Source organism: Chlamydotis macqueenii, chromosome 6, assembly GCF_036417535.1.
Source record: "Chlamydotis macqueenii isolate bChlMac1 chromosome 6, bChlMac1.mat, whole genome shotgun sequence".
In the NCBI taxonomy this organism is placed as follows: Eukaryota; Metazoa; Chordata; class Aves; order Otidiformes; family Otididae; genus Chlamydotis; species Chlamydotis macqueenii.
In genome coordinates, this window is record NC_141561.1 from 25,486,337 (window position 1) to 25,502,543 (window position 16,207).

At 34.1% G+C, this 16,207-nt stretch overlaps 1 protein-coding gene across 1 annotated transcript in view; it reads right to left on the bottom strand.

Moving 5' to 3' along the window:
• Positions 1–16,207, bottom strand: part of CCDC141 (coiled-coil domain containing 141) — an 88,600-nt gene that overhangs the window by 12,194 nt on the left and 60,199 nt on the right. The window contains exons 18-24 of the mRNA XM_086750861.1: positions 13,874–14,014; positions 12,594–12,788; positions 10,788–10,971; positions 9,483–9,592; positions 6,835–6,939; positions 6,077–6,160; positions 1,198–2,084 (exon numbers count right to left, since the gene is read on the bottom strand). Of these exons, the coding sequence (XP_086606987.1) occupies positions 1,198–2,084; positions 6,077–6,160; positions 6,835–6,939; positions 9,483–9,592; positions 10,788–10,971; positions 12,594–12,788; positions 13,874–14,014 (1,706 nt within the window). The remainder of the gene's footprint in view (positions 1–1,197; positions 2,085–6,076; positions 6,161–6,834; positions 6,940–9,482; positions 9,593–10,787; positions 10,972–12,593; positions 12,789–13,873; positions 14,015–16,207) is intronic.

Consider the following 16,207-nt stretch of genomic DNA (forward strand, 5'->3'; position numbering starts at 1 on the left):
TTTAATTACAATAACTCCTTTTTTTAATTTTGTTTTCATAATTTTATAATTCGCAAAATACTTTCCATTGATTGTTATTTTTTAAGAGAATGTATCGAGTCTATATATTTTTGAGCTAAACTAATGGACGGCTAACCTAACTAATGGAAGGTTGTTTAACCAACAATAATCCTCAGAGTGTAGAATACCAGGATTTAAAACAAAGTATCTTTATTGATACCAACACAGTAGACCACAAAAGTTGCAGTGTCCAGTTTTTTTTCTCAGTGCAATAGAAAGAACTCAGTTTACTAAAAGCTCATTCTTTACACGTGTAATAATAATAACATCAAAACATTTCCAACAAGAGGCATATCTAATTTTAATACATCAAAAGAAAAGCCTCCATTGTGAAAGTCTAATGGAAAAAGAGGAGAAATGGCAAATGAGGTAAAATTTTAGGAAAATATGCCAACACATAGAGGACTACTACAAAAATCTTGAAATATCCTGCCCCTCTTTGAAGTCCCTGTTCCCTTTGGTAGGGAATTTCTTAAAAAGTAATCTTGAAAGATGTTTATATTACATTTCTATTTCTCACAAATGCAAAATAAAGCAATCTAATTAGACACAGAGCAATTCACAGAGTGCAGACAAATATATACTATAAAGTTGGTTCTTTGAGTGTAGACATTTAGGGGTTTTTTTCACCTGTAATCTCTCTCCTATTTTCGACAACTGGCTCTCACGTATATATAAATGTGTGTCTCTATGTATACGCAATGGCTATATAAATATTTTAGCATGCGCACATGTGTATGGTGTCTGTCCATCCATATATAGTGCCAAGATCCGGAGAAAATGCAGGTGAATTTACTTATGATAAATCTGGAGTGTGCGTTTGTTTTAAGAAATTACTGAACAAGTGGAATGTCATATTCCAGAATATAAAAACTATATGATGAATTTGCTCAAGAAACATTGGATATGCTTGCAGTACTTTAATGCTCTCATTTTCATAAAGTTAAGTACAGAGAAATTGTTTCAAAGTAGGTTAATTGTCAACAGCAATTTTGAAGGTGGGAATCATGCAGTAGTGTGGAGTAGAAAGGATACAAGCCATTTATTCTAGTCTACAGATCAATTCATTTGATTATAAGTGGTTCAAGGCATCTTGTTAATAGCTATATTTACTACTATTCATTATAAGCTACCCACCATGTCAGTGTAGGCTCTGGGAATCCTGTTACTTCTACTTCCAAAGTTACCGGAGAACCTTCCATGACGGTTTTGTTAGACAGAAGCTGGGAGAAGTTAGGCACCTGTCCAGTTAGGCTGGCCATGCTGTTCTTTTCTGATGAACTTTTAATCTCTTCTCGGGTGACCATCTGCCTCTGACAGCTTCTGGTGGCGTCTGATTGAAACACGAAACCTGAGAATGCATCAGGCAAAGCATGCAGCCTGTGCTGTGTTTTAGTACAGTTATTCAAGTCATGCAATTGTTGTTGTGTTTCTGACATGCTTTGACAAACTTCAAGGTGTTGCAAGTGTGTTTTGCACACTTCATTCATCATGCTATATACTGGTTTGGCATTTGTAGTGCAGGAAGCAGCGCTAGCTTCAGACGTTCCTTGTAAGCTACAAGTCAAAGGAGATACTGCTCTAACTTTTGGACCAGAATCTGTTGAAGAGATACAAAACTTCTCAAACTGATCTGATGGACTTTCCATTGCATTATTTGCAGAATCAGCATAAGCAGAATTTGTTAAGAGACCAGATGCTTGCATCACTTTTTTAATACTAGTGGTTTTCTGCATTTGCAAGCTACAGGAACTGGCATGCAGACTATGAGAACTACAACAGCACTGCTGTTCTATCTCTGTTTCAGAATGTAAGAGGTTGGATTCTGGTGTCTCAGAAAGCGGTGGCAAAGACATATCATCAGGTGATATACACTCATATTCATCTGCGGAGAGTATTTCTTCTGCCAGGAACTCAGTCTGTAAACTATCCTCTTTGGCTGAAGATGACAGCTCTGTATCCTGTGAAACAAGATCCTCGCCAGCTGGACAGATAATTGGAATATCAGCCAATTTATTCCTCTCCTTAAATTAGGCGGGGAAAGAAGAGAAGGAAAAGAAGAAGAAAAAGAAAAACAGAGAGAGAGAATGAGTTATCATTCTATGCACCCCATTTTCATGCAGAAGCTAACAACAAAATTTGAAATATTTCTTCTAATTAAGCTTAACATACTTGGAGAAGCAGGAAGAAATACATGGAAAAGGATAATTCATCAGAAAATTTTCCAGCAGCTGACTGGAATTTCGAACTGTTTGGATAGATTCTAGCAGATACTAGTATAATGATACATAAGCATTTATCATAACAGTAACAATAAAATTGAAAGTATCTCTTTATAAAAACCAAGGACAATCTGTGGATTTCCAGTAAGGGCTGTTTATAAGAGGATTTGCAAGGGGAAGGTGGAGGAGGAGGTGGCCTAATTATATCTAAATGGGAAACAGTCACATAGCAATAAAAATATATTAACAGCCAAGTTACTGGACTTTCATTCGTACTTGAACCAGTCATGTAGGACGAGAAGTAATGGTTTTAGGACGAGAGGTAATGGTTTTAGGATGAGAGGTAATGGTTTTAAAATAGAGGGGGGTAGATTTAGATTAGAAATTAGGAAAAAATTTTTTACGATGCGAGTTATAGAACACTGGAACAGGTTGCCCAGAAAGGTGGTGGAGGCCCCATCCCTGGAAACGTTCAAGGTCAGGCTGGATGAGGCTCTGAGCAACCTGATCTAGTCAGGGATGTCCCTGCTCCTTGCAGGGGGGTTGGACTAGATGACCTTTGAAGGTCCCTTCCAACCCTAACCATTCTATGATTCTATGTTCTAGATTTACAGAATTAAACCAACATCTTTAAGATTATTTTTTTTTTAAGAATTTTCTCTTTCCCTTATTTTTTGCCAGCTGTTTCAAGATCTTGTCCAAGCATTAACAAAGAAACAATGTTAAAATTATTTTTATATTATCTTGGATCCAGAATAAAAAAAAAAAAAATCCCTCTCATCATTTTTCAGAAAAAAATGGATATGGCACGAGTGCACTAATTTTAATCACAAAGCATCAAAGACACTATCCAATTTATTAATTACTTCTTTGCCTCTTGATTTTTTTTATAAATGTCTAATCACATATTCAGGACTATTTCATTTGTGCCAGAGCTTTCTGCAAAGGTATTTATAATGTTTTCATGCTATTATCTTGTTGTTGAGTTCCATATAAAAACATGTAATCTACTAAACCATGTTTCTGTCACCTGTAAACAGTTCATTCAAATCAACTGGGTGATACACTGGATGTCATCGCATTCCAAATCAGGTCTCTTTGGCTATATCCAGTACAAAAGTGCAGCAGCACATTCATTTCAGCTTTCTTTTTTCTTTATTGCTCTAAGTGTAACCTAATAATCAGTGCATAAAATTAACAAAATAAAACTGAAAAGAAGCAATAGAGCCTTGCATGCACCCTAGTCCTGTAGATATAGTAGTTTTAATATAGATAGTTTTGCAAGTTAATACATTTGTCAATTCAAAGCCATGTGATTCATGCCAGATCCAGGAATGAATGCCTGAAAGAAAATTGGGATTTTACTACGTCTATTTTACTAAATATTTCAATTCATTTGTAAGATGAAGTTCAAGTTTGGGTATGAGATGTGTTTTCCACAAGCATCCCTTGATGAACACTGACCCCCCCAAAGTGTCTTTCAGTATGAATATATCACAGATATAAACATGATAAACTATAATTTACTTCCAATTTGGTGAAATGTGTCAATTTTTCCCCTTTCCAATTACTCAGAAAACAATAAATACTGAGTTACTTCTTCCTTCTGCATCCATTTAATTTTTTGAGGGACGTTCCAATTCTAAACTATTCCTAAGAAGTTGTTATTTTTAAGGGTTAATTCCAATACACTGACATACAATGTATTTTTCTAGGGTTTGCAAATCTGACTATCACCCAGCTCTTTTACCCTTACCAGCATTGTTCTAAGTAACTCTCAGTTTTAAGGCTGACCAAATTTGCAAATCTTTCTTAAATGAAGCTTTGATAGGCACATCAGTAGCAAATTCTGGATATTTCGGTCTGACTTGCGCTAACAAATTTAACAAATCAAATCTGATTAAATGTTAAGAAGTTGAAAAAAATCTTTAGAGTGTTAAATTCTGAGCAAGTGTATTTAAAAAAAAATATAGGTCAAAATTTCTGAATAGCCAGTCTCTGCTGTCTAAACGAAATCAATGGTCCAGTTCCATTCTGTCTTATGAGGAGTCTATGTGTAAGTAGCATACATTTGAGTAACTTCAGGAAGGCCACAACAACATAGGAATCTTCCAGTGACTAACCTAGGATCTTAGTGCAGGGATGTCTTGTCACCTTCATGGTCACCTCATGTGGAGACCACAGAATTGAACAGAGTTATTTCAGATATTGCTGGAAAACTACCCTGTGGAAAATGCTGGGGAAAAGAATGGCAGGCGGGCAATGAGTGAGCAAGCTGTCAGACAGGCTTTGGCAGCATGAGGACTTCCAACCCTGGTGGGCCACCTGGGATCAAAGAAGCAAGAGGATGAATGTGCCATGAGAATGTTTAGGCCACTCTTTAGATGGTGATATTTATTTTTGAAGTGAATTAATACTGCAAAACTAGTTTGCAGAAGTATAGACAAAATTAGAGATTGCTGGCCCACTACATGAGGGGCTAGGGATGGGCCAGGTCTTTCCTCAGAAAGGATGGAAATGGAAGACAGAAAAGTTCTAGTGAGAAGAACCTGCTACTTCTTTAAGTGAAGCATGGCATGATGAAAAGGGTGGAGGCGTCATAGTTACCATACTTCACATCTGATATTTGCTATTTCACATACTCCTCTTTGCAGCGGAGGCACTGTCTGACAAGGACTGACAAAGATGCGGCCTAGCAAAACAGAAAATAGGGCTACGGACATCTGCTGGCTTATGCGATTCTCCTGAGTGTGGCTCTTTAGAACAGCTACTAAATTTGGAGTGAAATCTGGGCTTCAAGTCAATGGTGAAACTCCCACTGACTTGGAACGGAGGTAATAAAATTAATTAGGCTCAGTTTTGGCTCATCAGCAGATTTCAAGACATTCTACATTGAACTGAAGGGAATGTTAATAACTAGTCTAATTTCTACAAAACATCACAATTTAACATCTTATAGTATTGGTGTATGTTATCAGCTTGCAAAATGGAAATTTTAGAGCTCTAAATCAATTACCAAGGTATCCTACCTTCCTAAAGGCTTAAATGTATTACCACCCACACCAACTCACTAGAATATTTCACATAGTAAATTCTTTACATTTACTTCCAGTATCCCAAGGCTTAAAAATATTCTTTAAGATAAAGGAATTAATCTCATAAAACATAGGTCTGGTTTTGTACTGCCTGTATTTCTAAAACTACGTTTATTCATTGACAATTTGGAACCTTTCATATTCACTTACTGTATATCCATAAACAAAACATAATTGCTAGGATTTTTATCATTCTAAATGTATAGCAAATCTTTCACTGTCTAAATTCCTTTTGTGCATTGTCGCCAATGTGCAATTCATACTTTGGAACTTTTGGAATTTTGGCAATGGACATGTAACTTAAGTGTTTTGAGGTAAGGCTGAAGGACTATTTGATGCTGAGTTGTTATTTATGTGATGTATAGTGTCTTACCAACAGTACAGCAGATTATCTGTGACATGATGTCATACTGAACTGCTAACAGCTGTAGTTGTGTTCCATTATTGTTTTGACATGACTGCTTTCCTGTTATTCACACTGTTGCAAAAGTGAAGCAATTCTGTGCTTGTTCTGCACTGGATGTTTGTAGTACTGTAAATAAGACAATCAAAGCCCACCAATCTAGAACAATATCCATCACTTCTGAGCAGCAACAAATTAATGAGTAAAATTCCTTTGAGAGTACACAATAATGCCCAACAATTTGATTTAAAAAAAACCCAACAAAAAAAAAAAAATAAACCGTGAACAGCAGATACCTGTTTAGTTTTGGTAGGAGATAGAGTATTGCTTCTCTTCTCAGTAATGCTTTCTGAATTTGTAAGCAATTTACCTGATGCCATCTGAAAGAAAAATGTTTACAAATACCTTATTTTTCCTGATGAAGTCCTTATTGATTGAACAAAGCATCATAATTTCCACAATTACTTCATCTGAATTCTGAACTATGAGGCTTCTCTCATAACATATTACTTTTAAATTGAATACTTTCATAGCTTGTCTCTAGGGGTTATATGAACATTAAGGCTCTGGGAAATACTAGCAGCAGTTTCCTCTATTACTTCCTGTATTCTCTTACATCTTATTATAAAGGAGACAGAAGAATGTGTTCTCCTTTGAGGAAGAAGGAATGGTGACAAAGAGGATGTCTGCGTTAAGAGTACTGTGGCAATAAGACCAAAGGAAAATTGGTAAAATATTATTAAAATATTATTATTTTATAAAAGAAAAATAGATACATAGGCAAGTAAAAAGAAGGCTAAAATAATAAAAATAAGGAAGAATATGTTGATTGGATAGAAGGCAAAAGAGTAACTTTAAAAAATGAAAGAGAAATGACCAAGACTATGCTGATAACACCCATCTTAAGGGAGGCTTCAAGACTGAAAAGCAATAAACTTCCCAGCAATGCACAAACCCTTTTAAGAAACAGAGCTTTAAAAAAAACCAAAAAACAAAAAACAAAAAAAAACAAAACCAAAAAACAAACCAAAAACCAAAACAACCAACAACTAACCTGCTGCTTTTGTTCCTCTGCTTTGTCTTTAATAACAGCCTTGCATGCTTCTTGACCATTTTTTTCATTTTGAACACTAACCAACTCATCAGAAAACTCATCTTTCTGCCATGTGAACAGAAAATTAAGTAAGCTTATGCACAATAGAAGACAGCAATTTTTAACTACACAATTTTTAACTACACACTGACTTACACTCTGTACAACAGAGTAGACAAAAAAAAAAAATAAGTGAAATCTTATCTAAAACCTGTCATCAGCACAGGTGTAAATTGCTTGTTGCAAAAAATATGCAGCAAAACCTGATTCATTCACTCCTGGACAGGCAAAGACAACATTTTTCAAAGCTGAGGCGATCTTTTCTAAGGCAGGGAAAGTATAGAACACCAGAGACTGAAGAACTCAAGTGGTTGGCCAAGAATCTGAGGAATATTAACCAATTTGTACACAGCAGTACACTATTAGGAAAATAAGAAGATAAACAACAATCTGGAAAAAAAAAAGTCAGGATTTCAGGAACACAGTTCTAGGGAAGAAGAAAAATATTTGTGAGTCTCTATAATGTTCTATTTGTCTAAAAGGTGGAAAGGGGAGAATGTGTTCTAAGCATAAAACATAACCAAGCAGAATTTGCATTTGTTCTTGCTTTCCTCCCTACTTCAACTTGCCACCTGGACAATCTGAATGTAGTACTGTACTTCAGATCAGCTACGTTTTACTGTTCTCTTTGGCTAATACTTATCTCTAGCTTAAGCCTCAAAGACTGCACAACTGTTTACAAAGTACTTACATAACAGAGATCTGAACAACTATACTGTATTTTATTAAGACTTCATGAATTCTTTAAAATTGTCATTGAAGAAATTTACAGATTTCAAAGAACATCACAGTAGCACAGCATAAGGAAAACGAAAATTTTAGTTTTGTGCATTTCACATCTTTAGCTGTCCAATCAAAAGTTACCGTCCTAAATAAGGTCTTATAAGAAAGTGGTGCATTATTAACTTTCCATCCTATCATTAAACAACTGAAAAAATATGTATGATCTGTTCAATCTATATTTTTATGAAGAAAAAGTAGTTTTTAATTTTGCACTTGAAAAATCTAAGGGTTGTTTTCCTCTGACATTCAACAGCCATGTGAAATCAGGAAAGATTGTGCAATACATTTACCTTTTATTTGTTATGCTTTAAAAATGACAGGAAGTGAAACTGAATGCACAGTCATGGCATTCCATATTTATGGCACCTCTTTGTGTAGATAATTTGACAAATAATTTATTCTTAAGATACAGACATCAACTACTGAAATATTCCGGAAATGTTCAATAAGAACGTTAGTTTTAAAATCTCAGAATACTACATATGATAAAAAAATAACTTTCATTTGAAAGAAGTTGCAGAACTACTCTCCATTGCAGAAAATTCATTTTTTAAATAATATTCCTTCTGACTGACTTTTAAAAAGGAATTATCTAAATTAAAGATTGAAGTAATCAGTAAATAGTTTATGAACAGTCTTGAAAAAAATATTCTCAAAAAAAAAAAACTCTGTTAAAGATAGATAACTTCACAATTAGAAAAATTAGTCAAAGTAAAATATTACAATGATTTTTAAATTCCAGTTCTCTTGGAGAGATTCATATTATGTTGAGCTAGCAAAAATAATCAAGATCAAAAGTTCAAGCTCAGTTGTGACAGAACCTGGGGCTGCTGTCCTGCAAACAACATTTATGTAACACAAAGATTGGAAGAAGAACTTTGAGAAACATAATTGTCTTTTATATTGAAGTTTCTTTATGGTAGCATGGTGCAAAGCAAAGTCTTCCTTCCATTCATCTAATGACTTTTGGAACTAATTTGTATTTTTGGCATCTCTTAGTGTGTTTAAGTCTATTAACGGATAATTTGAAAACAACATTCAACATCAACAAAAGTAGGATATTTAAGCATCTTAACTCTTCCAACTTCACCCCAAGAATTAACCCATCAGCTATTGCTGCATGTAGGAGATTTTTTGATGTATTACTTTGAGAGTGGGGCTGGAGGAGATGCAGTCTTTATTACAGAAATCTAGCCATCTCAGATGTCTTCCATAATTCCTCCCCAGTTGATACATTATACTTAATTGCACTTTAAGAATCTTATCAGAATATGAAACTAAAAATGTTGTTCTCTAACATCTATGTTATAAGCCATGCTTTTCTAATTAAAATTACAAAGCAACTTATTCTGGGGATGATTTTTCCAATAGGGTGTGAAGCTGGGTTGTTTGGCATTTTATAGATCTAGCATCTATATTATAGTACCAAGGAAAGAAGAAATGTGAAATAAATGATTTGCCTAGATCCTCAAATAAATTCTGATGTTTTACCCTGAAGATTACTTGAATGCAGTAACGGTTCTGAAAGAAGTTGAGAAAAAGGAACCTAGGAGAAATGTTTCACGTACAAAGAAGCAGCACTTCATTGATGCATTACAATTATTACCTAAGGTAATGGAAAAATGTACAATTAAGAAATGTTTCATGCTACCATACATGATCCTCAGTTCAAAGTACTGATTCAGACACTAAGCCCGATAAGTTGATGCAGATACAACATACCCTACAGATTTAAAAAAAAAAAAAAAAAAAAAAAAAAAAAATACCTTAAGCTCCTTAAGTTCTCTCAGAGATCTACACAACTCATCAATAGAATTAATTATTTCCTTGTACTTCAACACTGCTTTTTCAACATACTTCTTTCCTTCTTCAATACCTACAAAGGTAAAATAACATGAAAGTAAAACAGAGTATCTCAAACAGATGTGTAACAGTCAATGTTCTCTGTAACCCCAATATACTTCCATAATTACATCTCTTTGTGTTTTGTTTTGCTGAAGGAGTTTTGTGATTCACAGCAATGTGCTTTCCTACCTTTTACTAGCTTACTTCAGATGCAGCCTCATAGTAACTGCATGTCTTCTGCTAGGCTTCTTGAAGTAAATTACTTCTATCTGGTTAGCGATACTGCTTTAAAAGATGCTGACCTAGTAAAGTATCTCCTGACCTAGTAAAGTAATGCCTTATACAACTGGGAGGCACTTAGATCCCGGTTATAAGAAATACCAAACGAAGGCAGGACGGAGAAGCTTTTTCCTAGGTAACGACTTAAAAAAAAAACATAGCAGCTTCTCTCTCCCAGTGATCCTAATCGGTTGGTGTCAAGAATCAATTCTGTCAGCTCCTTTCCTACAGATAGGAATGTTTAAAATATTGAGAAGGTTGAAAAAAAAAAAACAAAAAACAAAAAACAAAAAAAACCAAACAAAAAAAAAACCCACTAAATTAGAGGAATTTAAAAGCACAGTTTGACTCTGTTGAAATTTTTTTCAGAACTGATACTCTACATCATATCTCTGCAGATTTGTATGGTCACCTTATCTTTGGATAAAATTATTTCAACAAGTATATAAACATTACGAGTTGCAAATACAGTATTTACATAATAATCTACATTTTTTTGCTAATAAAATGCTTATGACAGTTGTCAAATACCAGTAGTTATTCACAGTGTTAATGTAAAAAATTCACTCAGCACTGAGGTATATCACTGTAATATACTTTGACTCCAGAGGCTTGCCTGTTATGAGATAGCATAAGCCATAAAAAGTCTTAAATTCAAGTTCATAAATATTACAAGGACATTCACACTTTGATTTCAAGGTGAACTCAGGCTGTATACAGAAAATCAAGTAACTACCAGACTGTTGAGTACTTTCATACTTTTATTTTTAAAATATGTTCTGAAATCCTTCACCTCTTCCAGTTAATACTTTAAAACAACATTTGTTTTTTAAACTTCATGAGATTTTCTCCTTAACAACAACAAATCTAGGAATCTGCTTCCTCCTGCCCTAAGTTATTGTTTTGGTTTTTTTTCCCCCACAGTACATTACCAGACAGCTCCTCACCATATAACAGTTCAGCGAGGTCTATAATCTGCTGAATTTTTTCTTCTTGTTGAGGCACTGCAGGCTCAATAAACTTATTGAATTGCTTGTAAAGACTCTCTATTGCTTCTCTTGTTTTGCATTCTGCAGAATACTTGCCAACTCTAACGACAGTTGCACTCACATCTTCAAACCAAAACTGACACTGAGGGATAAAAACACTCCATTATAATGAATTATCATCAGTAGTTCAATTTTTGTAGAATAGCCTGGACTATTCTGAGACTTTCTATAGTGATTGGCATACAGTATGTCTTAAAATTTCCAATTTTCATTTAAGCTCAAAAACGTTTGTTCCATACCAATGCCGCTTTAAATATTAACAGCTGTTAATTTTTCTTTAAACACTAGATCTATGCTCATCTTACAACCATGGTGAGGTTTATCAGTTAATGGTTCCGCAAACATATGCTTTATTTCTGCATTCTTTCCACCTAATTTTAAAATTATACTAATTTCACAAAATTCCTATCATGGTCACAGCTATATCTCTGTAAGGGCAGCAATGTTGCTTAGATTTAGTCTACTAACAAATAGGATTTTTGGTCTCAGCAACCATTAAAGTTGTTAGGAATCAGTCTACTGACAAGAATGGGCTTTAAAACATACTCAAACATTTTTGGTTAAAGATACTCAGAGGAGGATAGAACCTGGTGTTCACTCAGTATCATCTGTATTGCATCATTACAGCAAGCAGCAAATAATCACCATTTTTAACTGTCTTTAAAGTCAGTATTTAAGACTGTGCTTATTTGCTGAAAGAAAACTCTTGTGTAAAAGGTGGTACTTTATACTAACTTTAAAAAAAAACAAACCCAAACAAAAACGCAATTTTGGCTCTAGGAAATAATTTATTTCCCTCAAAGTAAGGGGGTAGTTTAAAAATGTAAATTCACAACAAAATGGTAACAAATCGCCTTGCTAAGGATATATGAAATGACACATTGATCAGATCACTGGACACTGAAAACATCTTTTAAAAAAATTTTAGTGTTATGATCCATCATTAAGGTAATTTATTTGTCATGCATTTAGATCACTTTGGAGATATGAACTGTGTTATTTCTAAAAATAAACAATGATGACAGGAATGTGCTTGCCTCACAGCAGATGTACCAACATAATGTGCTGAGAGGGAAAATACTGTTGCAATCTTTTTCTTTTAACAAAAGGCAACACATCAGGCAGTCCTCAGACATATTAAAATAAAGTTACAGAAGTCTCCAAAAAGACCAGAGTTCAGAAAAAAAACAACCCATATACTTAAGACTTTATTAAAAAAAAATATATATATATATATATGTGTGTTGCATTTAAGGAACTGAATATCTTATATTTCAGTTCCAGAACTACACACCACACAGACAGCTCTTCCTGACAATTAACAAAGTGGGTATTGTGATAACTTGACTCTGGTTTGACAGGTATCAGAGAGGGCCTTGTGGTACTTTCTGTGTTGCCTCAGAATGTATTTAGAGAAAATGAGCATGATAAGTATGATCATAGATATGCTGAATTACTATGAAAGTCATATGGAGGTGGAGACCTCAGTTGTATGCATACTAGTACAAGAATACAGTCGTGTTGCATGTTTTTTTCCTGCCTTTCTACACAAAGTTACAAAGAAAAAATAGAAGATACAGATTTTTACCAATCTACTACTTCTGGGAGCCACAGTTTTTGCCTGAAGGATTTATAAGCACTTTTATTTATCCCAGTCCTGGATCATTATTACAGTCACAGTGAGGATCTCCGGTTTACTAGTACCTCTTCCATCATCTGTTGCAGATGCTCCACGAGATCCAGATTTTGCTTGTAATCCTCCACAACTCTGCTGAAGTCACTCAGCTGTTTTTGTAAGTCACTGATTGGCTCCAAGAGGACTCTAACTTTAGCATTAGGTTCATTTGCTACGGAGCCAATGACTGACTTCTCTAAATTATCCATCTTTTTTTTAAGAATCTGTTTAAAAGAAGTAGCACTGTTAAATACTGCAACAAAAAAATTTTTAGAAATAAAAAGACAAGACATGGGAAAAACCACACAAACCTATTTTCTGTCCTGTGTTTCAAAAATTACAAGTATAAGTTGCGTTTTCAAAAATCAAAAGGAAACTGGAGGGCCTCTACAATGATGACTAAAATCAACGTAAATTATATCTATTAAAGGTGGAATTGAGTTACATTTTTCAGCTTAAAAACAAACAATTATCTGCAGTAATAAAACATGGGATCTTAAACAAAATAACTTTAATAAGAAAAGAAAAAATACTACTAAGCCTTTGGAGTCTTTGACTAAATAGAAGTCAATTTAAGCACCACAGTTATTTATGTCCTAGAATATTAACATACTGCTTAAGAATCTGATGTAAGCAACATCAGTGACAATCTAGCATAATCCCAACGGCCAATGGGAAGAAGGATTCATACTAGTACTTCATGATGTCTGGTGTAAAAATGACCTGTAAGTTTTAAAATAAGATGATATACATACATACATTTACATATTTCATAACCTGGGAACACTGATCTTGACAGTTGATCAAGACTTCGTTGTGTTAGCTGTTTTACAAGTGATGCAAATGGATGCAGAAAAAGGTTCTGAAGACTCACATGATGAAACAAGAATGACAAGAAAGTAGCTGGATGTAAGAAGGAATATGTGCACATTTACTATTTATTTATTTTGATGGGATATTTGGTTTATTTTGTTGTTTGTTTTTTTTTTTCAGAAGAGTGAAGGCTAGGTTACATACTGTGAAGGAAGAGAAGCAACAATAAAAAAGTAAATAGAAAAATAATGGAGGATAAAAGGAGTGAAGGCAGAGAAGTTAGGAATTGAGATAAGATCATTTCACTGAAGGAAATGGAAAAATAAAAGGAACAGAACAATGAAAAGAGTCCCAGTCAGTGACTGTCAGGAAAAGATATAATGCTGAGTAATAGAGAAGCTTGAAACACATTTTGCATCTCCTCTGATCTGCTTGTCACAGGCTGCAGCAATTCAGTCAGTGAAGCCTTCACTAAGACTAAAATTTCTAATATTACCTGTATTTTTTCTGCATATGTATCAACTTGTTGAATCTGTATTTTAAGTACTTTCAAATTTCGAGCTTTTTCAGTTTTCTTCATATAGTTGAACTTCAAATTGTTGAATTTCTTTTTCAGATCTTTAAATGACTCTCTGAGCTGAAACAGAGTAAGCATATTTGTTAGCCAAAAAGAAACCAGCCCACTCCAATTTAGGTTTTTTTTCAAGACCTGTTTAACAGACCACAATCTGAACACTGAAAATTTAATACAGAAATTAATAACACTATGCTATCTCATAAGGCATCCTTATTTAATCAGAATTTCTTTCCAGTAGTGGAAACTCGCAATCTTCCTAAAACAACAGTTTTGTATTCTGAATGCCGAGTATTCTTTCCAGAATGTCTGGGGGAAAAAAAAGGACCGGGACAAAGGATGAGATCCTTACTCAGACAATCTATGAAAAAATCCTGTCTGAGAGCTTTCATTGACTTTAACTAGAGGCAGATGTACTTCACACACTGTAGTCCATTTAGTGCAAATAGTAGCCACATAAATGTATACCCATGCTTAGTTTCCAGAAAAACATAGTGTTACTGGGCTTGGGCAAGTAGATTTGTATTTATTCCTGCAATACAACATTTAGTTTATGTCAGCTTGGTTTTTTTTTGTTGGGTTCCTCCCCCACCCACACTTTTTCTGCCCGGTTTCTGAAAGGAAGATACACAGGAGCTGAATTTTATGCACTGTTCTAGTCCAAATATCTTAGTACAATTATTCACAGCATCCAAAGATGAATCCAGCTTTTTGCATGATCAAGATGTAGACTATATGAGCACCCATCTTTTAAATTATTTTATGAGCATGTTAGCAAAGAGATTCTGCCTAATAGACACCCAAAGAAAGCCTCACCTAACTATAGCTAGATAGATTTGGTCCCATGAGAGAGTATTATTACCAGCACTGACTTGGTGCAGCAAGCTCAACATTAGGGAAAATTATTCTTATAGCAATATAAATTAAGATGAACTAGTAGCTCTGAATTGTGAAGTATCCGTGCCTTTCAAGACTTGTCAGATGGACTTATATCAGCTGAGATAACTACTATTAAATGCAGGTATATTAAATTTGCTGTAAAACTCTTTTGTTACTTAGATGGAACGTACCTACGTTTTCTTTAATCTATGAAATAATTTAAAAATCCAGAATGATAGAAATGACACTGATGAAGCTCTGGGAAGCTACACTTTCGTTTACACACATATGGATCAGATGCATTGCCAATTTACCGGAATGAGTTTAATATACATCAGAAAGAAGAGTTATGTATGATCAATATAACTTTTAAAACATTGTTTATTTACCACAGGAACTAGTTATAATACAAGATTGTTATACTCTTTATCTTTTTTCCCAATGCCAATTAACTATTTGCTTTAATGTCCTCTTACCACATGTCATTCCTTGAATTAGCAATGTTATATAACTAAGTATATAAAACATAATCAGCTAAAGTATCTCTAAATAACCATCAATTTTTTAATTATAAAATTTTACTTTTTCAATTTTTTTCTCTGAAAGCTATATAATTTTCCATTTTATTTACAACTGCAAAGTCCTTTTAGATCTTAAATTACTTTTGAATGCCTTTAAGCAACATATATAAGAATGAGATAAGTAAAAAAACCTGCTTAGTATATGCTGCTGTTACCTTAATAAAAGACACTATTTTAATTACACTGCAATTCCGTGACCACATTTTTGAATTATTTATAAGTAATTAATAAAATCTGAAATAGAAGACTACAAAAATGGCCAAATATTTTTGAGAATTTCACATCCTTTGGGTTGACAATCTTTTGCTTTTAGGAGAACACAGAATAAATCATTTAAAATGGTATTTACCTAAAGTACTGGTATAAAAGAAATGTAACAGTTCTAATGCTTTAGGGTCTGTTCCTCCAGACACACAAATGAAAAGAACATAACTAACTTCATTAGTGTTAACAAGTTCAGGTCACATTCACAATTTGATATTTAGTTAACATATTTGCAGCTTTTTTAATATTAAAAAAGTCTTACAGACTTACCCCAAACCCCCTCCCCACCAAAGAATCCAGGGAGTCATGAATGCTCATTTTGCAGCTACTATTATTGGAACAGCTAGCAATCAATCATAATAATTATTATTACATACTAATGTTAATCCATCACGGGATATATTTTTCATTTTCATTTCATCTAGTGGGACTTTGCCACATTATTTCAGCAGTGAACAGACAGATGGTGTTCAGTCAGTGTAATGGAAAGGAAGGGAATTCTATCACCAGCGCTGTGATCTCCAATTAGTTT